Source organism: Leptopilina heterotoma, unplaced genomic scaffold (assembly GCF_015476425.1).
Source record: "Leptopilina heterotoma isolate Lh14 unplaced genomic scaffold, ASM1547642v1 Lhet_361, whole genome shotgun sequence".
Classification (NCBI taxonomy): domain Eukaryota; kingdom Metazoa; phylum Arthropoda; class Insecta; order Hymenoptera; family Figitidae; genus Leptopilina; species Leptopilina heterotoma.
Window position 1 is genome coordinate 407,288 of NW_025111042.1, and position 26,851 is coordinate 434,138.

At 23.2% G+C, this 26,851-nt stretch overlaps 2 protein-coding genes across 2 annotated transcripts; both read left to right on the forward strand.

Moving 5' to 3' along the window:
• The first annotated feature begins 294 nt into the window (after positions 1-294).
• LOC122505629 (membrane metallo-endopeptidase-like 1) lies at positions 295-12,879 on the forward strand. Its single transcript, XM_043617372.1, has 18 exons — positions 295-613; positions 733-882; positions 3,106-3,228; positions 3,405-3,488; positions 4,808-4,905; positions 5,511-5,660; positions 5,755-5,838; positions 5,940-6,069; positions 6,188-6,275; positions 6,358-6,445; positions 8,693-8,854; positions 8,935-9,035; positions 9,124-9,203; positions 9,301-9,352; positions 9,640-9,719; positions 9,808-10,034; positions 11,313-11,540; positions 12,730-12,879. Exons 1-17 carry the CDS (start codon positions 529-531, stop codon positions 11,466-11,468), a joined length of 1,938 nt encoding a protein of 645 aa, XP_043473307.1. The 5' UTR covers positions 295-528; the 3' UTR covers positions 11,469-11,540; positions 12,730-12,879.
• Positions 12,880-14,688: 1,809 nt separating this feature from the next.
• LOC122505631 (neprilysin-1-like) lies at positions 14,689-25,646 on the forward strand. Its single transcript, XM_043617373.1, has 17 exons — positions 14,689-15,004; positions 15,124-15,273; positions 16,283-16,354; positions 16,473-16,556; positions 16,802-16,899; positions 19,262-19,423; positions 19,512-19,604; positions 19,702-19,828; positions 19,949-20,036; positions 20,119-20,209; positions 20,365-20,526; positions 20,619-20,707; positions 20,987-21,066; positions 24,463-24,514; positions 24,600-24,679; positions 24,767-24,993; positions 25,133-25,646. The coding sequence occupies exons 1-17, from the start codon at positions 14,920-14,922 to the stop codon at positions 25,271-25,273; spliced, it is 1,881 nt and encodes a 626-aa protein (XP_043473308.1). The 5' UTR covers positions 14,689-14,919; the 3' UTR covers positions 25,274-25,646.
• The last annotated feature ends 1,205 nt before the right edge of the window (positions 25,647-26,851 follow it).

Here is a 26,851-nt window from a genome sequence, read left to right on the forward strand (position 1 = left end):
ATTTGGAGAATATTTCAATATTGTTTATTTTATATCAGATTATTTTAATTTTGCAAAAATAATAAATTTTTCGGTTACAGTTTTGACATGAAAATGAAAAAAAATGAAAATGTTTCATAAACATGAAAAATTTGGAAGAGTTGATAAATGTTGGAAGTCACTTTCCTTAAGGTTACATTATTTTAATTTTCCAAAAGACAATAAATTTTGATCACGTATTCACACTTTTGGAATAAAAAATAAAATTATAAAATTTAACCTTCATTTTTAACATTATTTTGCTCGTAAATTTTGTCAAAAGTCACGACATTTAAAAAGATTAGTTCAAGAAAGATATACATTTATTTGAAAAATATTCATTTTGGATAGTGAAAAAATTGTTAAAAATTTGAAAAAGGAAATATCTTATCTCATTGGGGAAAATATAAATACAGCTTTTCTTTACTTTTTGCAATCAGTTCACTTTGAGCTTTGTTGACAGAAAGTTGACATTTGATTTAAAGAAACTAAAAAACCTTAACTTAAAAAATGAAAGCAGTGAAAATTTATTTTCTATGCTACTTATTAAAAGTAGTTGTCGCTGTACCCGACTTTGGAAACCTTCCATCATTTGGTGAGTAGTTTTTAGATTTTTTTTTGAAAAATGTTAATTATCTATTTTTTTATTAAAAATCGTATTCAACGGAATAGAAAATGTATTATTATTTCCAAACTGCTCTGATTTTTTATTAGATGATCTGTTGAGGAAATCAATAATTGACGATCAAGACATTTGTTCTAACGTTACATCATATGCTTGCATTTCACGAGAAAGAAATGGTGTCATCTCAAAAAAAAATTATTTAAATATAGCACAATCATTTATTCGAAAGACTGCAATCGGTAAGTTATTTACTATTCACATAATTATACCCTCAAATTAAAACAATTTTGTCAAATTTTCTTTAATACTACCTAAACAAAAATTTTCAAGTAATTATATTTTCCATAAAAAAAAAATTTTTCTTTAACTTCATTTTTAAAAAAAAATAATTTTTCATTCGTTATAATTATTGAAATTTTAAAACAATAAACTAAATTTTTATTTGCTTGAAAAGAATGTCACAATTTAACATTTATATTAGATAAAATATTTAATGGACAAAAATAAAAATTCTTTTCGTTTTGATAATATTGTTATTGTAAGTACAAAACTTTTTTTTTATCAATATCAACATTATTTTTAGGCTATTAAATGTTTGAATTGTGCGGAACAATTTAATTATTTATAAAAATAATTGAAATTTTGAGGAGAATTTAAAAAAAAATTTAATCATAATTCAAATTCTGCGAAGAATTTTATTACTTTTGAGAATAATTGAATTTTTTATAAAATTTTATAAAAATTTATGAATATAATTGAATTCTTGTGAAGAATTCTTTTTATTAATAATATTCAAAAGAATTTAGTTAATTTGAATAATTTTGCGTTTTATGGAAATAATTTATTGAATTCTTGAGAAAATTGTTTTTCAGTTTCTAGAAATAATTAAATTCTTTCGAAAAATTTTGATAAAAATTTAAAAACTAATTGAATTCCTGTGAAGAATTTTACTATTTATAAACATAATTAAATTTTTCCAAAGTATTTTGTTCACAAAAAAAAATACTTGAAGATAATCGAATTTCTGATAATAATTCAATTATTTTTATAAATAATTGAATTTCTGCGAAGAATTTTATTACTTTTGAGAATAATTGAATTTTTCTTTAGAATTTTATGGAAATTTACGAAAATAATTGAATTCTTGTGAAGAATTCATTTTTTTAATAATATTCAAAAGAATTTAGTAAATTTGAAAATTTTGCGTTTTATGGAAATAATTGAATTCTCGATAAGATTTTTTTTCAGTTTCTAGAAATAATTGAATTGTTTTGACGAATTTTAATAAATATTTAAAAAAATAATTGAATTTCTGCGAAGAATTTTATTACTTTTGAGAATAATTGAATTTTTTTTTAGAATTTTATGGAAATTTACGAAAATAATTGAATTTTTGTGAAGAATTTTGTTAAAATACTTGAAAAAATTGGAATTTTTGATAATAATTCAGTTATTTTTATAAATAATTGAATTTTTGCGAAGAATTTTATTACTTTTCAGAATAATTGAATTGTTTTTTAGAATTTTAATAAAATTTTTCAGAATAATTACAATTTTTAAGGAATTTGATGAAAATTTATTGAATTTAAAAATAATTGTAATTCTGCAACGAGTTTTACTGCAATGATTATTTATGAAAATAATCAGTTATTGAATATATTGCAAAGAAAATTTTAAAAAATAAAATTATAATTACAATGACAAACTTCCCTTGATTATTTTCCAAAAATTGTAAATAAAATTCTTTAAAATAATTTAATTATTCTTAATAGAATGTAAAGAAATTTTAACTATATTTCAAAAATTTTCAATTATTTGTTTATAAAAATTCAATTATCTTAAAACAAAAGAATTGAAAAATTTCAAAAATCTCGTTTTTCAGAATTTTTAAAACAACTTTGAAAAAATTCCATTTTATTAAAAAAATTTCAGTACCTATCTTTCTTTAAATTAAGTAATAAAATTTTTAATTATTAATCTTCGCACTAAGAAACATAAATAGGTACATTAAAATGTGTCTCTTTATAAAATTCAATTATTAATCAATTATTAAATTAAAATACTTTGAAAATTCGATTTGTTAAAAAGTTTTTAATAAAATTCTTTAATTTAATTATTTTCAGTTAAATTTCACAAAATTATGTATTTATTCGATATTTTTTTTTTTTAATTTATTTACAAATTTATTTACAATTTATTTAAATTTATTTATTTTATATTTGAATCAGTGACTGATTTTTTACTGTCAAATTAATTATTTTTAACCAATTCTAGAGAACTGTATAAACATCTATAAAAATTAAAATAAAAAGTGGTTTTTTAAAAACAAATTTATTATTTTTAACTAATTTAGACACTCTACCTGTATACTAAATATATATTTTTTTTTTATTAGTTTCTCTCTTATTGATTAAATTTTATATTTAAGATTAAAAAACGTACGCATTTTCTTTTAATTACAGATATTTTGAAACTGCATTCAGAGTTTGAAAAAATATTTACCTTTTTGCCTGAAGAAGTTAGAACAGAAAGCAGTTCTGATCTTGATAGGGAATCAACTTGGTTCAGTGCGTGCATGGGACAAGGTAATATTTTAGTTTCATAAATTTTTACTGTAAATTCAATTTAATATGTGTTGTATTTTTAGTTCTTTTTTTCTCATACTTAATATTTAAATTGCTACAAGCTTCAAAAGTCCCACATTACAGATCATCGCAAGCTTATTTTTTTAAAAACTTTCTATATTAGTCTATGATTGTAGATGAATCCGCTGAAAATAGTTTGCATACTTTGAAGACAACAATGGAGCAAGCTGGAAGCCTTCAAGATATTGAAAATAATGATGGTATGTCATTTTAATATCAATTTTTAAAATTCAATTGTTTCTAGAAATCCATGCTACAATTCTTTTAATATTTTAACAGTTTTAAATCAATATTTATAAGAAAATTCTACGAGAATTCAATTATTTAAATACAAAAATAAATAATTTATTCAATAATTGAATTTTATAACAATTAAAAAAAATTTTTTATACAATTTTTGAAAATAATTGAAAACTTTTTAAAGAATTTTATTCAAATTTTTAAAAATAATAAATAACTGAATTCCTGAGAAGAATTTAAACAATAATTTTTGAAAATAATTAATTTCATACCATGAATTTTATTGAATTTTGTTTAAATAATTGAACTTTTGACAAGAAGTTTATTAGAATTTTTGCCAATAATTTAATTCTTGAGAAGAATTTCGATACCTATATTTATAAACATAATTTAATTATTGACGAGAATTTTTAAAAAATTTTTTAAATAATTTAATTTCTGCAAAGTATTTTATTACTTTTCAAAAAAATTGAATTCTTATGATAAATTTTGATGTTTATGAAAATAATTGAATTTTGAAAATAAATTCCATTAAAATTCCTTAAAATAATTGATTTTATGGGAAGAATTTTGTTGTTTAACAAGATAATTGAATTCTTCTTCAAAATTATAATTGAATTTTCTTTTTCAAAAAATTCTTCTCCAAAATTAAATTATTTTCAAAAAATTTAATAAATTTCTTGTCAAAATTTCAATAAGTTTCAAAAATTTCCATCAATTCAATAATTTTCAATATTTACTATTTTAATTAAATTTTCCAAAAAAATTCAATTATTAAAAAAAAAATTGGTTATTAAAATTCTATGCAAACATTTAATTATTATTTTCATAAATAATAATAAATCTTGGTAAAATGTAATTGTTCTTGAAAATTTTATTAAAATTTGTCAAAAGAATTCATTAAAATGGAATTTTCGCATAAAAGTTATCGAAGAAAAATAATTGTTTAAAAAATTTTTTATAAAATTCTTCGTAAGAATTAAATTATTTTTACAAATATATTAAAACGTATCGTAAACTTTCAATTGATATAAAATTTTTAATGAATTCCCCGAAAAATGGATTTTTATTCTTAAACAGAATTTTCTTATGAATTTCAAAAATTAAATTTTTTTCCAGTATTTTTAATAAAAATCCCTGACTTTTCCCTGACTTTTCACACATAGTTCTTAAAATATAAGATTTACTTTTTACTGTGCAGAGGGTTGTTATTATGAATAAAATTTACTCAGAATTTTCTAAAAAATTTGTTGTACAAGAATAATAATTATTTTTCTAGATTCAATGCCATGGGAATCTGTTGCCCAAATCTATGCCAAAAATTTTGGATTTAGTCCATTTTTTGAAGTAATACTTTATGGCGATAATTCAATAGCGGTAATATTTTACGGCATTAATTACTTTCTATACATGCAGGTTTCACACTCATCTACTAAAAACTACTATTTACTACCTTTTTTACGATTTGCTACTATTCACTATTATTTTTATAAATAATATTTTTACAGAATTTCAATTATTTAAAACACTGCGGACAAAATAATATTCTAAATTTAAGAAAACTCTACTTAAATAGAGTTTCTTAAATTTAGAATGTAATTTTTTTAGTTTTTAAAAAAAACAAATAATAAAAAAAATAAAAATAATAAATAAAATAATAATAATAATAATAATAATTAATTGTTTAAACAAATTTTGATAAATTTCTTGGCAAGAATTAAATTATTCTTATAAATAAAATAAAACGTATCGTAGACTTTCTATTTATAATTTTTAATAAATTCCCCGTAAAATACATATTTATCCTTAAGGGCATTTGGACCATTATGACGTCACAGTTTTGCAAAGCATGTGTTCTAAAGTGTGACGTCATCATGGTTCAAATGCCCTTAACAATTTTATTGAAATTCGTCGAAAGAATTCTATTATTTAAAAAATGTTTTCTAAAATTTTTTTAATTTAAAAAAATTAATAATTTGCAGATTACAAGGCCAAACTCAATGAAAATTAAAAGTTACTCTAAGAACGCATTACATTCAATAATAGAGAAATTTTTTTCCGAATTTTCAAATGGAATATTTGCAAGTGTAATAAGAAACAGTTTGCACGCAGCAGCTAATGCATTTTCAATTGTAAATCATTAAACTAAAATCAAAATATGGTTTTTTATTCACCAATAAGTTTCAATATATAATATTTAATTTGAAAATTCCTTTTTATTTTTAGCTTTTAAATGGTCGTACTGTTGAATTTCAATTGATGAATGCTGAAGAATTTTCAGAAGTAATCGATGATGCAACTGATAATGTTGTAAGTATTATAAATTTAATTAAATTTTGTTATTGAAGTAAAGTATTTCAAACTAATTATTAAAAAATATTCTAAATTAATTATTTATTAAACACTTTTAGTTCGATTGGTTTGGACACTTTGAAGATATTGGATTTAAAGTAAATGCTTATGATCACTTTTATTTTGATACAGATTATTTTGTAAACTTAGGATCACTTTTAGTTGCACTCAGTAATAATTGTGCGATCGGTAAGTTGAATAAATTTTTAAATGAAATACTTTTTTTCCATCAACATTTACTCTTTTCATGCGTCACGGAGATTTTGGCTTTTAATATTTAGATATACTTAATTTTTCAATATTGCAGCAAATTTAATTCACTTTCTGTATGCAATGAATACGAAGGTTTTCTCTACATGGTACAATGGCGAAAGTGCATTAATAAACAAATATACGTATGTTGAAATAATTGATTAAATATATACTTTTTTTTAAAGTACATTATTAATTTTCTCACTTATCCATTTTTTTCAACAGTGAAGAGGAGTGCTTTAAACAAATGCCAATTAAATCAGGAGTTATCAGCAAAATTATCAGTAATCATTTGCCTAGTAAATTTTCACTCGTAAGTTAGTATAAATCTAGCGGGTTGTCACGCTTTTCCTCATTTCAAATTCCCTGACTTTTCCAGGTTTTCCAGATAAAAAAACGTATTTTTTCCAGGTTTTTAAAACTACATTTATATTTCACAAAATTTTATTTTTAATTGAGGGGCTGGATGCTATAATGTGTTACGTGCCATTCACTTAACATGGCGCGTAACACATTATAGCATCCAGCCCCTCAATTTTATTCTTAATTTTACCAAACTCCCTGATTTTCAGAGAAAACGACTTTTTTTCCTGTTCTATTATATTTATTTACGAATTTCTTTAATTGTAAAATTACTCAATTTCGTTTTTAAATGAATATTTAATCATTATTATTTTTTTACAGAAATTAAAATTTTCAAAAAATTTAAATTCAATTACATATACGAATATTATTATAAAACAAGAATATATCGATCACTCCGAGTCGAAGACTCGATCGATTTCTTCATGTTTTATAATAATTAAAACTTGATACAATCATTATTTTATATTATAAAAATATTGTTACTGTAATTTCTTCAAAATTATTTTCATTTCAATTCAATTCTTCATTTCTAGAATTTTAAACTAAAATTCTTTTTTAAAACAATTTTTTTATTTTTTAAATAATTTTTGAAAAAGTTCTTCTTTGAGAATTTTTAAATCCATTTGTTTACAATTCAATTTTACCTAAACTTTCGATTATTCTAAAATTCTTCAATTAAATAAATTAGAAATTAAAAACTTTAAATAATTAAAAAAAATTCCATTAAACTTATTGAGAAAAATTAATTCTATAAAATTTCCTTAAAAATCTTGTCAAGAATTTAATTATTTTTATAGATTATAAAATTATTCGCAGGAATTCAATTGTTCTCAAAAAATTTGAATAAAATTCTTCGAAATAATTCTAAAAGATTTTAATTAGAAACATTTTCAAAATTCAATTATTTCTAAAAATTTACGCTATATTGCTTTCAATATTGAATAATAATCTAAAATTTTAACTGAAATTAATTTTTAAATCAATATTTACTAGAAAAATCCACGAGAATACAATTATTTAAATACAAAAATAAATATTTTATTAAATAATTGAATTTTTATAAAGACATTTATCAACAAATTTTTAAATAATTGAATTCTCTTGACAAATTTTAATAAAACTTTTAAGAATAAGTTTATTTTTTGGAAATTTGATTAAAATTTTATTAAAAATAATTGAATTTCTCTAAAGAGAAAAGAGTTTTTGAAAAATTTTTTTTTATAAGAGTTTTTGAAAATAATTGAAATTTTGCCAAGAATTTTATTAAAGTTTTTGAAAATATTTGAATTTTGGAGAAAAAATTATAAAGATTATTGAAATTTTGACGAGAATTTTTGTAAATTGTTGAACATAATTAAATTTCTACGAAGAATTATATTACTTTTGAAAATAATAAATTGAATTTTTCAGACGAATTTTATTAAAATGTCTTTTTAAATAATTGAATTTCTTTGATGAATTTTAATAAAAATTTTAAGAATAATTTCATTTTTCGAGGAATTTCATTAAAATTGTTTTGAAAATAATTGAAAGTCTGAGATGAGTTTTATTATTTATGAAAATAATGAAATGTTTGCGTAGAATTTAAAAATTTTTTTTGAAATAATTGAATTCTTTTGAAAAATTTTATTAAAGTAGTAGATTTATTAAAAATCATTGAATTGAAGAAAGTTTTTGAAAATAATTGGAATTTTGACATAAATTTTATTAAAATTGTTGGAAATAATTGAATTTCTAAGAAGAATTTTACTAATATGGAAAATAATTGAATTTATGCAATCATTTGTAATTGCTTCAAAATTAATTTTCTTTTAGTGTTTTTATTAAAAATTCTTCTATAAATCCATTATTTTTAATAATCAATTAAAAATATATATTAAAAAATTTAACTAATTTCAGAAGAATTGGAATAATTAAAATTTCCCAAAAATTTACGTTCTTTAAGACGATTTCTAATTAAATTCATTGAAAATTGAAATATTAATGTAAAATTAGATTTCAAGAATAAACTTTAAAAAATAACAATTTTCCAGGATTTCAATCAAAATTCCCTGACTATTCCAGGTTTTCCAGGTTTCCAGGTTGCGTGGCAACCCTGGAATCGTAAATATTTTCTATACTAAACTATAAAGCAAAAATTATTAATATATTATACTTCAAATAATCCAAATTTTTATGAAATTATTCATTTTAGATTCAAAAAATACTGGAAAATATAATTGGAGAATATAAGAAGGAAATAGACAATAGTTGGTTGAACGACGACGAAAAAGAAGTTTTCTTGAATCCATTAGAAAATTTAAAATTAAAAATAACTAATTTAGAGTTGACATCACCACACAGGATAGATAATTCTGTAAAAAATATTTTCTTTTTATGTTCGTAAACACAAAAAATGTGCAAAATAATAAATTAAAAACGCATTTTTGATTATAGTTTCCTGTTGTAATGAATGGTTTGAAAAATATTATAAATTTCGAAAAAAGTCAAATGAAATTTAAATTACACATATACAAAAAAGCTCGGAAGGAAAATATGTAAGTATATAGAATATTATAAAATTAATAATACTGGTCAAAAATTTAAGTGCTTTATAATTATTTAAATTTGTATTTGGTCTTTCAGAATACATGTTAATAGAAATGAAAAGGATGGAGAACATTTAGTTCCTTACGTCAATTATAACGTTCAGGATAATCTTCTAGGTGAGATGGATATTATATTAAAAATTTAAAATACGAGATTTAAGTTCATTTAAAAACAAGGTTTGAAATAAAACATTAAATTTTGATTTTTATGTAGAAATTCCGTTGGAAGAATTGATCTTACCATTATTCGATCCTGAATTAACAATGCAAGTATTTTAAACTGATTCCGATTAAAAATTATTATAGATACTCAGAAAAATGTTCTATTTCATTTATTTACGAATTTCTAATTGTAAAATGATTCAGAAACATCAATAATTTCATTTTTAAATAAATATTTAATGTTTCGTTAAATTGCGTTAAAATTCTTAAAATTGAAAAACCTGTTGCAACCCTGAATAATAACAGGAATGACAAATAATGATAATAATAATAATAATAATAATAATAATACCTACAATTATACTTTCAATAAATGTTGTTATACTTTTAGAGCTTGGAATTATGCATATTTTGGAGTTGCTATAAGCAGAGAATTATTCAAGTTAAACGAGATATTTCATTCTGTTAAAGGTATAAAATTTTTGCATTACTAACAGCAATAAATGTTATACTTACAATTTGTATTTATAATTTTAATGTAAATTTTATTTTTTTAAAGCTAAACACTCAGAACCTTTCAACTCCAAAATGAATTGCTTTAAAGTGTTACAATATTCAGTGAAAGAAAATGTTAATTTTTATGATCTAATTAATTCTTGTGTTGGATTGAAAATAGCTTATAAAGCATTTAAACAAGAAATAGATGTGATTGAACATAAACTTCACAGAATCTTAGGATTGCAATATACAACTCCAGAACAACAATTCTTCCTCGCTTATTCTGCTGTAAGTATTATACACGGAGAGACCCACATTCGTAAAAATTACTAAAAATGGTTGCAATGACCGGAAATAAGGGGACTTTTAGCATAATGTGCTACAGAATTAGATAAATTTACAAAAGAAATAGATAAATTTGCTACATTGAAATAGCAAGTTTTAATATTTTGTGTAAGAGTTGTAAATGTAGCAAAAATTGATTATAGTTTTCTCTAATTTAATTAGACAAAATCTGACAAATGTAAACATTTTCCACTAAAACCTACTATCCACTGTAGTAATTTTTGGTGAGCAAGTGTGGCTAGCGAGTGCAGTCATATGGCGCCTGCATTTCTATTGGTTGCTAACTTCGTCAATCTCCGTAAATGAGCCAATGCCATCCGATCATTGACAGTGACTATGTTTCGCGTATGTAAAATAAATTTGGATATTATCTACAATAATTAAATATAAAGTGAAACGTAGGTCGTTCGTTATCTCAGAAATTGACCATTATAAATTAATAAATTTTGCATTTATTCCTGTCCCAAGAACTATGTCTTATAATAATGTTGTTAAAAGTAAACTGCTTTCTCGTAAGTGCTGTAAATTTTCATCATTCAATATATAAGGAAACAAAGATGTATACTTTCAGCGAAATTCGTTGTCGTGCGTGCAGTTGTGTATTAGTGTATTAATTAACCGCGTCTATACATATAAGTGAAATAAACATGTGTGTGTCTTCAAATATTTATCCAACAAATATATAAGTGTGTGTGTGTGTGTGTGTGTGTCTGTGTATGTAAAAATCCTTCCAGTTTGTCTCCATTAGTCAAGAATTGACGGGAAACCGGCGACAAAAATCCGTATTTTTTCTTTCACTCTTTCTTTCTGCATTTACAAACGACTGTAGTAATTTTACGTACACAATGCTTCTGAGTTTACTACAGTTATTTGGAACTATTGGACGAAATAGTAAGAAACTTTGCTAATTTGGTGAACATTTGTCGGGATTAGTGACTTAGTGTAGAAAATAGTAAAAAATACAAAAAGTCCCCTTATTTCCGGTGGTTGCAATGTGAAAATAGTAAATTCTAGTGTGATTTTATACAAAAATTAGTAATCTCGGTCTCTCCGTGTATTAAAGCAAAAACAATAAGAAATCTTTTAAACTTTGATCCCAATATTTTGAAACTAAATATATTTGTAATATTTTTGTCAATTAATTTAGTATAATCCAGAGTTATAATTTAATTGACAAATAACTTTTTTATTAAGACAATTTTTATATCCGAAAATTTACAGATTTATTGTGAAGAGACAAATCCTCAGACAGTTGGTATAAGCGCTTCTAATTTAGGAAGCTTTGGAAAGGCATTTTATTGTAAAATGAACAGTCAAATGAATCCAATGAGAAAATGTGATTTCTGGGCTAAACCGATAAATTATGCAAATGTGTAATTGTCCTACAACTTATTTCACATTATCTTAAATTTGTTTTCTAATTTGTTTTATTTGGAATTATTTAATCATTTAATTATTTATATTTGACGGGTTCCACGTCAAGTGACCCAGGTCAAAAATTTACATGGAATATTTGAAAAATTTGTAGTTTCTTTAAAACAAAACGAAAATATGTTTTCTATTTTGGGTTTTGCTGCTGTTTTTCAACACTTTCTAATAGTGTGAACAAATGTAGAGAAAAAAAATTGTTTGACCTTGAAAAATTAAATTAAAAAATAAAATTTCATTTTTTTATCAAATGGGCAGTTTGTATTTTTTAAAAAAAAATTTTATCATAAAGGTGAGGTTTTTTCCTAAAAAAAATGTATAGGTCAAAACGTGGGACAAGAACTTTTAACTAGTCAAATTAAGCATTTACTTCTGCCGTGCACCGTCCCACAGTGGAATTTTTTTTACAATTTACTATTAAAAAATGTCTATAGCTTACAATTTTTAACCGATTTGAGTGTTCTTTGTCTTAAATTAAAGGGGAATAAATTCTTAAGACATCCTTTGAGGCCGATTTTGGAGATTTTAATTATTTATAATTTTTTTTAAATCAAAGTTAACAAATTAATACACTTTTTTAAAAAAGGAGGTTTATTTTCTTATTCCGTTGATGCACATGATCTAAATAAATTTAAATTCATCCAATATGACCACCAGATAATTAATAAAGCATAAAATAATTTATTTCAATTGTTATAAACAATATATAGCCCAACAACGAGCAGGGGCGGTGGATTGCAGAAGTAAATGTTTATTTTGACCAGTTAAAAGTTCTTGTCCCACGTTTTGACCTATACATTTTTTTTAGGAAAAAACCTCACCTTTATGATAAAATTTTTTTTTTAAAAATAAAAACTGTCCATTTGATGAAAAAATGAAATTTTATTTTTTAATTTAATTTTTCAAGGTCAAACATTTTTTTTCTCTACATTTGTTTACACCATTAGAAAGTGTTGAAAAACAGCAGAAAAACCCAAAATAGAAAACGTATTTTCGTTTTGTTTTAAAGAAACTACAAATTTTTCAAATATTCCATGTTAGACCAAAAATTTAAACTTTGACCCCCTCCAGTTTTTATATTTGTTTAAATAAATTAATAATATTTGGTATTTTTAATTGAATCTAATAGGACTACTGTTTCTGCAAAATTTTTACCCGATCCCAAACATTTAAAATTTTGACCTGGGTCACTTAACGTGGAACCCGTCATTTATATTGTTGAAGCATGATAAAAAGAGAAAATAGTAGAAAATTAATTAATTTTCCAAAAAAAAACTCACGTTTCGGTATCCAAGTTGACCGCGCACCATCCTCGCAGAGTGTTTCTAAACAATAAATAAATAAATTTTGTTTAATAGTGTTTACTTGAAACAATAAATAGAATTTTTTTATTGTAGAAAATAAAAAATTAACATAATTTTAAAATAAATTCAATTAAACTTTTTCAAAAAAAAAAAAATTAAATCTATACAGCATTATCAGTTAAAAGTATGAAAAATTCAAATTTTTCAAAAATTTTAATTCGCAACCCTTTGAAAATTCGATTATTGCTAAAAATTCATGCTTCAATACTTTTAATATTGTGAAGAATTTGGTTCTTTTTGGTAATAATTGAATTCTTCCAATTTTGAATTTCTTTCTTTCTTTCTTTCTTCGAAGAATTTTGATATTTATAATGATAATTGAATTTCTTCAAAGAATTTTGTAAAAAAAATGTTAAATAATTTAATTCTTACAATGAATTTTGTTCTTTATGAAAATAATTGAATTCTTACAAAGAATTTTGTTATTTATAAAGCTAATTGAATTTTAGTCAAGAACTTTATTGAAAATTTTGAAAACAATAGAATTTTCAAGAAGAACTTTATTGAAAGTTTTGAAAACAATAGAATTTTTGAGAAGAATTTTATGATAATTTTTGAAAATAATTGAATTCCTGCTATAAAAATTTTGGTATTTTGGAAAATAATTGAATTTCTGCGAAGAATTTTATATAAAAAATAATAAAGTAAAATAACAAAGTTTTGCAATAGAATTTTCTTGTATAATTTTCTTATTTGAAAAAATAGAATTTTAATTTGTTAACATTTTTTATATTTTAAAGCAGTAAAACAAATTTTTCATTTTCTTGAAAAAATGTTCAAAATTTAATAGTTATAGTAGATAAAATATTTAATATATAGATAATTATTGAAAAAAATAAAATTTTTATTCGTTTTGATATAATTTTACTGTCACTGTGACCTTCTCTGTTGGCAATAAAAAAAAATAATTTTTTTACTTTTTATGAAAATATTTTTTGAACATTATTCTTAATTATTCTTTATTCTTTATTCGTAAATTCTTCAGTTAAATATTACATTAGAAAATAAAGACTTCAAATGATTTTAAAAAAATCCAATTAAACTTTTTAAAAAAAATTGATTCCAAAATTTAATTCTTTCTAAAAATTCACGCTATATTGCTTTTAATTTTCAATTATTCTCTAAAATTGTAACTGAAATTTATTTTTAAATCAATTTTTATTACAAAATTCTACGAGAATTAAATTATTTAAATAGGGTCAGAATTTCTCAAATGGATCACCTAAAACTAAAAAATTTTCTTTTTGAACCAAAATAGTTTTTGTTGACACTTTATAAGGTTAAGAAGAATCCCTAAAAATATAAAGCCAAAAAAAAATTTTTTGAAAAAGTTAAATTAACAACTGAATTTTTTAGTACTGCTAAATTAACAAATTTTTTTCTCGAGTTCCAGTTGACGGATTTTAAAATTAAAATATGGAGGTTTTTCGTCTTGAATTGCACTATTTAAATATATTTTTTGTTTTTAAATTTTTTTTTATAATCCTAACAAAATAAAATAAAATACATTTTTCTTTTTTCTTTCTATTCGTGACAATAAGAATGTTTCTCAATTAAAGACTAAGTCAAATAAAAATGTAAAAATTCTTAAAAATTAAAAATTTTTACTTAAAAAATTTGACTAATAAACATGAAAAATTTAGATAAGTTTGTAAATTTTGGAAGTCACTTCCCTTAAGGTTACATTATTTTAATTTTCCAAAAGATAATAAATTTTTATGACGTATTCACACTTTTGCAATAAAAAATAAAATTCTAAAATTTAACTTTATTTTTTAACATTATTTTGCTCGAATATTTTGTCAAAAGTCACGACATTTAAAAAGATTAGTTCAAGAAAGATATACATTTATTTGAAAAATATTCATTTTGGATAGTGAAAAAATTGTTAAAAATTTGAAAAAGGAAATATCTTATCTCATTGGGGAAAATATAAATACAGCTTTTCTTTACTTTTTGCAATCAGTTCACTTTGAGCTTTGTTGACAGAAAGTTGACATTTGATTTAAAGAAACTAAAAAACCTTAACTTAAAAAATGAAAGCAGTGAAAATTTATTTTCTATGCTACTTATTAAAAGTAGTTGTCGCTGTACCCGACTTTGGAAACCTTCCATCATTTGGTGAGTAGTTTTTAGATTTTTTTTTGAAAAATGTTAATTATCTATTTTTTTATTAAAAATCGTATTCAACGGAATAGAAAATGTATTATTATTTCCAAACTGCTATGATTTTTTATTAGATGAACTGTTGAGAAAATCAATAATTGACGATCAAGACATTTGTTCTAACGTTACATCATATGCTTGCATTTCACGAGGAAGAAATGGTGCCATCTCAAAAAAAAATTATTTAAATATAGCACAATCATTTATTCAAAGAACTGCATTGGGTAAGTTATTTACTTCACATAATTATACCCTCAAATTAAAACAATTGTCAATTTTTTTTTTAATACTAATTAAACAAAAATTTTGAAATAATTATATTTTTTATCAAAAAAAAATTTTCTTTAATTTTATTTTTTAAAAAAACTAATTTTTCATTCGTTATAATTATTCAAGTTTTAAAACAATAAACTAAATGTTTTATATGTGCTTGAAAAAAATGTCAAAATTTAACATTTGCATTAGATAAAAATAATATTTAATGGATAATTTTATTGAAAAAAAAAAAATTCCATTCGTTTTGATAATATTATTATTGTCAGTGCAAAATTTTCTTTTAGCAATAAAAAAAACTAATTTTCGTTATCAATTTCTTTTACCATTTTATTACGCACAGTTTTTCTAAACATATCGCAAATTGAGATAAAAAGAACATTTACCAAAACGTTGCATCGCCACGTTTTTTATTATTGTCTTAATTTGATATCCTTAGAATAACTCTGTGTATATAAATCTAATTTTTAAAGTTTTATTATAATCTTAATAATTTGTTTTTTTTTATTTGAAATAAAAATTTTAGTTCTATAAAATGTTTTTAAGGGCAACACACTAAAAAAAAAGTTTTACTTTCAGCCTCTTTTTGAGGCTGAATTTAAGGTGTAAACGGAGTCAGCCCCGTTAAACAAGGACAGACTTATGTGAAATACATGGGCTGAATTTAAGGTGTAAACGGAGTCAGACTTTTTTTTTCCTGTGAAGAGAATTTTTTTATTTGCAAAGTATTATAATAATCACTGTATATTAGAAAAGGACTGTTATTTTTTTATTAACATAAAGGATAGAAATTATTATGTCAATATCAACATTATTGTTTTTAGACTATTAAATTTTTATAAATATTATACAAATAAATACCTCTCTATAATACTAAACATAATTATATTTAATTTCTCTTTTAATAATAAAAGTTTATGTAAGACTAAAAAATGTACGGTTTTTTTTTATTATTTACAGGCATTTTGAAATTAGAATCAGACAATACTCTTGAAAGGGAATCAACTTGGTTTAATGCGTGCATGGGAAAAGGTAATAGATCCCGGAAATTTGCAGCAAGTATTCCATGGAAGCTTGCTGCGATATTGTGGTTACAGATAACAGTAAGCTTACTATGATAAATTTTCTATATTTGTCTAAATGAATCTAGGTACTTCCGCTGAAAACAGTTTGGATACTTTGAAGACAACAATGGAACAAACTAAAGGCATTCAACATCCAGAAGATAGTGAAGGTATAGATGATCATTCCCATATTATATAGCATAAAATAAAGAAATTATATATAAATAATGAATATAATAATAATTAATAATAATTATTATATAAATAATCTTTCTATAAAGAAATTTTTCTTTCTCAGAAAGATGAATTTCTCTCATCTTTTCTGAAAAACTTCATAATAGACAATTTTCATTATAAATTGCAATTTATTTAAAATTTTCCAAATAATTTAAGAATAATAAAATTATTTTTCTAGATTTAGAGCCATGGGAAAATGTTGCTGCATTCTATGCCAAAACTTTTGGATTTAGTCCATTTTTTGAAGTATTACTTTATGACGTTAATTCATTAATGGTAATATTTTACCCTTTTACGTCATTAACAGGGTTGTTACAAATATTTAATTTTATTTTTCCCTGACTTTTCCCTGATTTCCAGACAAAATTCTCACTTTTTCCCTGACCCTAAAAAATATTCTGATTCACTCTAAATATTATTAGAAACTCAAAAAAATGTTCTATTACATTTATTTACAAATTTCATTAATTGTAAAATTATTCACAAACATCAATAATTTCTTATTTAAATAAATATTTAATCATTATTATTTTTTTGTGGGAATTAAAATTCTTCAAAACATTCAATTTGAAATATTTTGAAATTCAATAACTGATAAAAATATTATTGTAAAATATGAAGAAATGGATTACTCCGAGTCTTCGACTCGGAGTAATCAATTTCTTCATATTTTATAATAATTAAAGATGACCGAGTGATAAAATCATTATTTTTTATTATAATATAAGAATATTGTTATTGTGTAACTCCTTCAAAATTATTTTCATCATTTTAATTCAATTATTATTTTCTACAATTTTTAAGATAAATCGTCTTCTTCATGTTTTGTTATAATTTAAATTACCATGAAATTTTTCAAAAAAAATTTATTATGTACAAAAATCCTAACAAAATTCTTCACAAGAATTCAATTATTTTTAAAAATTAGTAAATTTTCTGGAAAAATTCAATTATTTGAAAAAATTGTAATAAAATTCATTGCAATAATTTAATTATTTTCCTAAATAATAAGTCGATTATTCGGTAATTCATCTTTTAATCAATTTTTATTTAAAAAATGCTAGAAGAATTCAATTATTTAAATTAAAAAATAAATCCTGTGATGAGTTTTATTATTTATGAAAATAATTGAAAATTTTCCTAAAAATGTTATTAAAATTTTTCTAAAATAATTGAATTTCGGTGAAGAATTTTATTATTTCTAAAAATAATTGAATTCTTGAAAAGAACTTTGTTAAATTTTTTTAAATAATTGAATTCATGCGACGAATTTTATAAAAATCTTTTTAAATAATTGACATTTTTCGAAAAATTTTATGAAATTTTGTATATTAAATAATTGAACTCATGTGGAAATTTTATTATTTATGAAAATAATTGAATTATTTCAAAGAAATTTATTAAAATTTTTATAAATTATTGAATTCCTGTGAAATTTTAACAAGAATTTTATTCAAGTTTTTAATAATAATTGAATTTTGAAAAAGAATTTTATTATTTATAACAATAATTAAAATTTTGACGAGAATTTAAAAAAAATTTTTTTAATAATTGAATAATAAAGAATTTTATTATTTATAAAGATAATTGCAATTTTGACAAGAATTTTATTCAAGTTTATAAAAATAATTGAATTTCGGTGAAGAATTTTACTATTTCTAAAAATAATTGAATTCTTGAAAAGAACTTTGTTAAATTTTTTTTTAAACAATTGAATTCCTGCGACGAATTTTATAAAATTCTTTTTAAATAATTGATATGTTTCGAAAAAAATTTTGAAATTTTTTATATTAAATAATTGAATTCCTGTGCAAATTTTATTATTTATGAAAATAATTGATTTATTTCGAAAAAATTTATTAGAAATCTTGTAAATTACAGAATTCCTGTGAAATTTTGATAAGAATTTTTTTAAAGTTTTTAAAAATAATTGAATTTTGAAGAAGAATTGTATTATTTCTAAAGATAATTGAAATTTTGACGAGAATTTTTAAAAAATTTTTGAACATAATTGAATTTTGGAGAAGAATTTTAATATTTTTAAAGATATAATTGAAATGACCAGAATTTTTTTTAATTTTTGAATATAATAGAATTTCTGAAAAAATTTTTATGACTTTTGAAAATAATTGAATTTCTGGAATTATTTGTAACTTTTCCAAAATTCAATTTTTTTAAAAGTATTTTTAACTAAAATTCTTTTATTAATCTAGTATTTATAAAAATTGTAAAATTGATTCATTAAATAATTTATAAGTCATAATTTTAGTTCTTGTAAAATTAAATTATTTAAAAAGAAATTATTGTCTGAAATAGAAAATATTGAAGGTTTTGTATTAAAATTCGTGGTAATGTAATTTAAAAAAAAAATTAAAATTAAAAATTAAAAATTTAATTCGTGGTAAATTTTTATAGTTTACGAGGCAAACAATAAAAACATCAAAATTCAGAGTTTTTTCATGAACTTAAAAAATTCCATTTTTCCAGTACTTTTACTAAAAATCCCTGACTTTTCCCTGAATTCCCTGACTTCCCTGACCTGTGGCAACCCTGATTAAATATAATGGCTCACATTTTAATAAATGTAAATATAGTAAGAAATAGTATTTTTAATTTAAAACAAATTCACAATTTGCAGATTACAAGGCCATACTCAATGAAAATTAAAAGTTACTCTGAGAACGCATTACATTTAGTAGTAGAGGAATTTCTTCACAAATTTACAAACCAAATGTTTCCAGAGTTACTTAAAAATAAAATAAAAGACCAATTGAATGCATCAGCTACTACATTTTTAAGCGTAAATCATTAAAATAAAATCAAAATAATATTTTTTATTCATTAACTCAATATAACTGTTATAATTTATTGAACGTTCTAATTTGTAGTGTTTAAATATTGATTCTTCAACAAATGAAGTAATGAGTTTTGAAAAATTTTCGAAAAATTTCGATATTAATGCAAGTTCATTAGGAAATAATGTAAGTATTAAATTTAGTTAAATTTATTTATTGTAGTAAATTAATATTTATTAAATTTAGTAAAATTCTAAACTAATTATTTAATAAACACTTTTAGTTCGATTGGTTTGGACACTTTGAAGATATTGGATTGAAAGTAAATGCTCATGATGTCTTTTATTTTGATACAGATTATTTTGAAGAATTAGTATCACTTTTAGTTACACTCAGTAACGGTGAAATCGGTAAGTTGAATTGTAAAAGAAATTCTTTTTTCCATCAACATTAAATTATAATAATATTCATGCGTCAGGGAGATTTTGGCTAATATTTATAGATACTTAATTTTTCAATATTTTTTGCAGCAAATTTAATTCACTTTCTGTATGCAATGAATTCGAGAGTTTACTCTACTTGGCACAATGAGAAACATGCATCAACAAACAAATATACGTATGTTGAAATAATTGATTAATGAATGTATTTTTTTTTTAAAGTACATTATTAATTTTCTCTTATTCACTTTCTTCAACAGTGAAGGAGAATGCTTTACACATATGCCAGTTAAATCAAGAATTAACGACAGAATTCTCAAGGGCCATCATTTAAGTGGAAAATTTTTACTTGTAAGTTAGTGAATCGTAAATATTTTTTGTACAAAATTATAAATAAATAATAAATGCGACGCGCTCCCAAAAGAGGATAAGAAGCAAAAGTTTTGGTTTATTTATTTTTGGAGTAAAAATTTAAAATACTAAAGTTTTTTTTTTGTTTATTCTAGCTTGAAAATATAGTGAAAAATATAGTTAGAGAATATGAGAAGGAAGTAGACAACAGTTGGTTGGACGACAACAGAAAAGAATTGTTCTTGCATCCACTAAGACGTTTAGAAATAGAGATAACTAATGAAAAAACAAAACCACAGGATGAAACTAATTTTGATGTAAATTTATTTTTATAAAATATTTTTTCTTGTTCGTACTTCGTAAAAACAGAAAAAATGTGCAGAATTAAAAATTCATTTTTTGATTATAGTTTCCTGTTGAAATGAATGGTTTGTTAAATATTATAAATTTCGAAAAAGCTCATATCCAATTTTTAGTCAGAGCTCTGAGACGATATCAGTAAGCATAATATAATATTTCGCAGGGTTGCCAACTCTTTTAAAATTGAATTAATTTTGAAATATTTAAGAAAAGGCACAATAACTTTATAGAGAACCATAATTTTCCATTATTCCGATCAAATTTCCCTGACTTTTTCAGGCTTTTTCAAGGTTTATAAAATTCCCTGACATTTCCAGGTTTTCTATAGGTTTCGTGGCAACCCTGTATTCTAAGATTAAGAATATTGGTGAAAAATTTAAGTGCTTCATAATTATTTAAATTTGTATTTTCTTTTAGTATAAAAATACCAAGAAATATGAAATATGGAAAATCTTTAGTTCCTTACGTCAATTATAACGATGAGAATAAACATCTGGGTGAGATGGATAATACTATCAAAATAAGAGATCTAAGTCTATTTAAAAATATCCCGTGTAGAAATTTCCCCATTTGTCCCTATCTCTAGTAGGGACCTCGCTAGATTCTGACTAGAATCTCTAGTCTAGAAAAACTAGTCGGGCTTCAATCAAATTCTAGTTAGATAATTCAGACTGGAAAAAACTCACTAGGACCTTATCGATTTCAAACTAGACAAACTAGTGTACAAGTATGACATACATAAATTATCTTTCTATAGATATAAATAATTCAGATTAATAGATAGAAAAACTTACTAGCATTATTTATTAAAAAATCTAAATCTAAATATTGTAATATTATTCGTAAAAATAATTTTTTTTTAAAAAGATATGTATGTGCAATTATACTTTAAAATGTTTTTCACAATTAATGCAAGTATTTAATAATAATTAAAAAGATGCTATAATATTATAATTACAATAAATAGTAAATATAAAAAGCACTGCAATTAGTAATGTTTAATTTTTCAATAATGTCATAATTAATTATTATTAACTATCATTAGGAATGCAGAGTTAAATAAGAGTGATGAATAATAACTCCCTAAAATTCAAAATATTATGAATTAATTATATCTATAACGTTATTGAAAAATTAAACATAACTAATTTATTACATTACTTTTTATATTTTTATATTTACTATAATTGTTTTAATAAATAATAATAATAATAAATAATATATTACAATATTTAGTTAATAAAAATTAATTATATCCACATAATTAATATTTATTTATGGTTTATTCTTTTTTAATTTACTTAATAAATAAAAGATTTTGTTTAAATAATTAAAAAATTAAGTAATCAAATAATATGCAAACTTTTTTAATAAATAATGCTTGTAAGAATCATCTAACTAGAATTAGATTGGAACCCGACTAGTTTTTCTCGACTAGAGATTCTAGTCAGAATCTAGCGAGAGCCCTACTAGAGATAGGGACAAATGGCGGAATTTCCAAACGGGATGTACTTTAAGCGGAAGTCCATCCAACCTATCATGGCCGAGAGGTATGTGTATCCGTCTGGTGTCCCCAAGGTCCAAGGTTCGAACCCTCATAGGCACGAGATTTTTCGTGTGCAACAATCATTAATAATGTTAATGGGTCAATCTCTAGAAATGAACAAATTCAGAATTGAAATTTCATTTTAAAAAAAGTTGAAAATTCACTTTTATTATTAGTCCTTTGGCAAAAGGGGGATCCTAATAAGCCTATAAAATACGTGGTTACAATCTTTATCAACATTATTATTAAAAATTAATGTTTTTTAATCAGAATTTTTGTTGAAAATTTCTCGCAGCTAAATGGGTTTCAAAATTGATGAAAATTAATTAAAACTCGTTACTCAGGGGTTTTAGGGGTCGCCGATTACGAATCCGATGTTAGTTTCTCAAAATCCAAAATGGTGGATCCAATATGGCAGACACTTTCTTCAAAAATTTAACGGATTTGCTTGAAACTCGTTACTCGGGGGTTTTCGGGGTCGCTGATTATGAATTTCAAGATAGTTTTTGAAAATTGAAAATGGCGGATCCAATATGGTGGACACTTTTTTCAAAAATTCTTCGGGTATGCTTGAAACTCGTTATTCGGGAGTTTTCGGGGTTGCTGATTACGAATCCGATGTCAGTTTTTGAAAATTCAAAATCCCGAAATCCCCAGAGCGACAAGTTTTAAGCCAATCTAATTAATTATTCATACTAGATCAGCCATTTGCAATTTTCAAAAACAAACATCAAATTCGAATTCAGCGACCCCAAAAACCCCTGAGGAACGAATTTCTATCGAATAGCATCAATCTTCAAATTATCCGCCATATTGGATCCGCCATTTAAAATTTTTTAAAACTGACCCAAAATTCGTAATCAGCGACCCCGAAAACCCTCTAATAACAAGTTTCAAGCAAATCCGATGAATTTTTCAAAAAGTGTCCGCCATGTTGGATCCGCCATTTTGAATCTTTAAAAACTAATAACAGATTCGTAATCAGCGACCCCGAAAACCACCAAGTAACAAATTTTATGCAAATCTGAGCAGTTTTGAAAAAAAATGTCGGCCATATTGGATCCGCCATTTTGAATTTTCAAAAACTGACATGAGATTCGTAATCAGCAACCCCGAAAACCCCCGAGTAACGAGTTTCAAGCAAATCCGATGAATGTTTTAAAAAATTGTCCGCCATGTTGGATCCGCCATTTTGAATTTTCAAAAATTATTATCATATTCGTAATCAGCAACTCTAAAAACCCCCGAGTAACGATTTTCAGGCGAATCCGATGATTAATAAAGTCTGTAATTTACGTGCTGTGTAATGGAAATATACCATGGGTAACGGAGGGGAGTTTTCTTCCATTATACAACTTCAAAATGTTATGATTATAATATAAAAAAAATAAATATTATAAATAAATTAATGACAGCATTTGTTTTCTTTGTTTTTAAATAAAACAATGTTTTAAAGATTATTAAAAATTATTATTATTTACGTCCTAAAAACTAAATTTACTGCGGTAACGGAGGGGAGTTTTTATTGTGTCGATGAACACTGACAAACTAAAGATTCTTTTAAAACTAATTGTTTTCATTTTGTTTCATCATTTTATGCAATAACCATAACTATACTGACACTACAAAGAGTTTTGATGTATTTATTTCTATTTTATCGTTTTTGTTTATATTTTATAATTATATTTGTGAGCGGTAACGGAGGGGAGTTTTATTTCTGCACAAAACTAATTTAATTCTAGGTAAAAATAACTAACAAATATTTTACTTTATTTTTCATGATTGAATTAGAAATAAAATAATAAGTAGATATTACCGGGCAAAAGATTTTTTTGTATTACAGAATTAATATAATACCTTTTCTATAAATGAAACTTACTTCATGAACGGTAACGGAGGGGAGTTTTTATGCTATATAAACACGTGTATCTTTAAATATTTCAAATTTTCGATTTATTTTTCATAGGATCCGATTAAATCATGATGAATGCTATTATTAGGACGTAAAGATTTTGAAAAATTATTATTATTTATTTTTAAAAATCTAATGTACGTGTCATGTGTCCCGATTGTGAGAATGACCCTAATATGAATGGAGAATTCAATTATAAATAAGTTAAGTTGAAAAATAATAATTTTTAAAACCGGTAGAAGTGAACTAGAACTTCTAGTCGGGGCCCTATCAACTAGAGCGTGACAAAATCGACTAGAACCCCACCAGTTTCTCTAGTTGGAGCCCTTTTTCAAATGGGGTAAACTGGTGAGGTCCCCACTAGAACCCGACCACCATTTCTACACGGGATGGTTTGAAATGAAGCATTAAATTTTTATTTTTATTTTTATGCAGAAATTCCGTTGGAAGAACTGATCTTACCATTATTCGATAGTGAATTGACAATGCGAGTATTTAAAATTGATATTTTATATTATAATATAGCAGGAAAGACAACACAATTATATTTTTAATATTTGTTACATTTACAGAGCTTGGAATTATGCATATTTTGGAGTTGCGATCAGCAGAGAATTATTCAAGTTATACCAGAAATTGTATTCTGCTATACGTAAGAATTTTTGCATTACCAAAAGCAATAAATGTTTAACTTACAATTTGTATTTATAATTTTAATGCAAATTTTATTTTTTTAAAGCTAAACACTCAGAACCTTTCAACTCCAAAATGAATTGCTTTAAAGTGTTACAATATTCAGTGAAAGAAAATGTTAATTTTTATGATCTAATTAATTCTTGTGTTGGATTGAAAATAGCTTATAAAGCATTTAAACATGAAATCAATGCGATTGAAGATAATCCTCAGAAAATCTTTGGATTGCAATATACAACTCCAAAACAACAATTCTTCCTCGCTTATTCTGCTGTAAGTATATATATATATATATATATATTAAAGCAAAAACAAGAAATTTTTTAAACTTTGATATAAAAATTACGACTGCTACTTGAAAACTATATTTAATAACTTATAATTCTCAATTTTTATATCCGAAAATTTGCAGATTTATTGTGAAGAGACAAATCCTGAGATAGTTGGTATAAGCGTTTCTAATTTAGAAAGCTTTGCAAGGGCATTTTATTGCGAAGCTGATAGTCCAATGAATCCATCGGGAAGATGTGATTTTTGGGCTAAACCGGAATGAAACTAAATCATCAAATTTCGTCAATGTAAAATTATTGTCCTACAATTAATTTCACATATGTTAAATTTTTTTTCTAATCTCTTTTATTGGGAATTAAGCGGTATAAGGGAATTATTTAAGATTTGGTTTTATCTAATACGTCAAATACGTATAGATAAAATATAAATATAATAAATATACGGTGGTGGATTTAGAATTAATTTAACGGCACTAAAAATGGGCCTCATATCAATTATACGAATTACGCGGCAAATATTCTTATTTTCAATTTTTTATATAAATTGATAAAGAGTGAAAAGAAATTCGCTTCTTATACAGAATTTGTAGAGTCGACATAATTGAAAATTTATTTGAAATAAATGTTATAAAAACATCTATTGTTTAAAATTATTTACTGTTCCTAAACAATGGCTAGAACAAAATTTTCTCAAAAATCTTTAAATAATTGAATTCCTATCAAAAATGTTAATATTTGTGTAAATAATTAAATTTTGCAATGAATTTTATTAAAAATTCCTGAAAATAATTGAATTTCAGCGAAGAATTTTATTGAAATTTGTGGAAATCATTGAACTTATTTAAAAAAAAATTTATTACTCTTTTTGAAAATAAATTGAATTGTTATGAAATATTTCATTATATTTGGGAAAATAATTGAATTCTAGTGAAATATTTTGTTGAAAGTTTTTCAAATAATTTTATTGATATATTTAAAAAAAAGTGAATGAATTATTTCAAAGAATTTAATTAAAATTGTAGCTATTTAAAAAAATTATTGACTTCCTGTAATGAATTTTATTAAAATTATTTAAATAATTGAATTCCTGTCAAAAATGTTAATTTTTTTTGTAAATAGGTAATAATTGAATTCTTGCGAAGAATTTGATTAAAAATTTTTTTTTTTCAAATAATTGATTTTCGGTGAAAAATGTTATTGTTTATGAAAATAATTAAAATAATAATATTTTCTTTAAATAATTGAATTCTATTAGTAAATTTTAATAAAATAGTAGATATATTAAAAATCATCGAATTAAGGAAAATTTTTGAAAATAATTGAAATTTTTTTACGGACCTAGTTCGAGCCCTGTTTTAGCAATAAAAAAAATTAATTTTTTTTACTTTCTTTTACCTTTTATGAAAATATTTTTTGAATATTATTCTTTGTATTAATTTTTTTTTCGCTTTATAACAAGTTTCTGATAAAAAAATTTTTGTGGAATAATTAATTAATTTTTTAAATATATTAGTAGAGACAGAGGGAGAGACTTGTCCCGGTTGCTTTATTCTTCTTTCGTTTGTCTTCGTTGCTGGCGCTTGGAGGGGACTGATGCGGTTAAAGTGTCCGATCGATGGTGGGGGTAGGAGAATATTCGCGAATGGGTCCCAGGCCGTGGGCCCGGAAAGAAGTGGTGGGGATGAGGAGAGAAGAGGAGTAAGCGGAATAGTCGCGATGCCCGGACAACGCTCCCGCGATGCTTGGGCCAACTAACGGTCCAAACCACCTCCACTACTTCTACCATTACTATTACTATCGTCATCATCATCATCATCATCACTAGCGTCGTCGTCGTTGTG

Bases quoted from the DNA above. Each gene is read 5' to 3' on its own strand.
- LOC122505629 (XM_043617372.1), top strand. From the start codon at position 529: ATGAAAGCAGTGAAAATTTATTTTCTATGCTACTTATTAAAAGTAGTT. The intron at 5,661-5,754 runs GTAAATCATTAA...TTTTATTTTTAG, and splicing joins CAGCTAATGCATTTTCAATT to CTTTTAAATGGTCGTACTGT. The intron at 9,036-9,123 runs GTAAGTATATAG...TTGGTCTTTCAG, and splicing joins AAAGCTCGGAAGGAAAATAT to AATACATGTTAATAGAAATG.
- LOC122505631 (XM_043617373.1), top strand. From the start codon at position 14,920: ATGAAAGCAGTGAAAATTTATTTTCTATGCTACTTATTAAAAGTAGTT. The intron at 20,210-20,364 runs GTAAGTTAGTGA...TGTTTATTCTAG, and splicing joins TAAGTGGAAAATTTTTACTT to CTTGAAAATATAGTGAAAAA. The intron at 24,680-24,766 runs GTAAGAATTTTT...ATTTTTTTAAAG, and splicing joins GAAATTGTATTCTGCTATAC to CTAAACACTCAGAACCTTTC.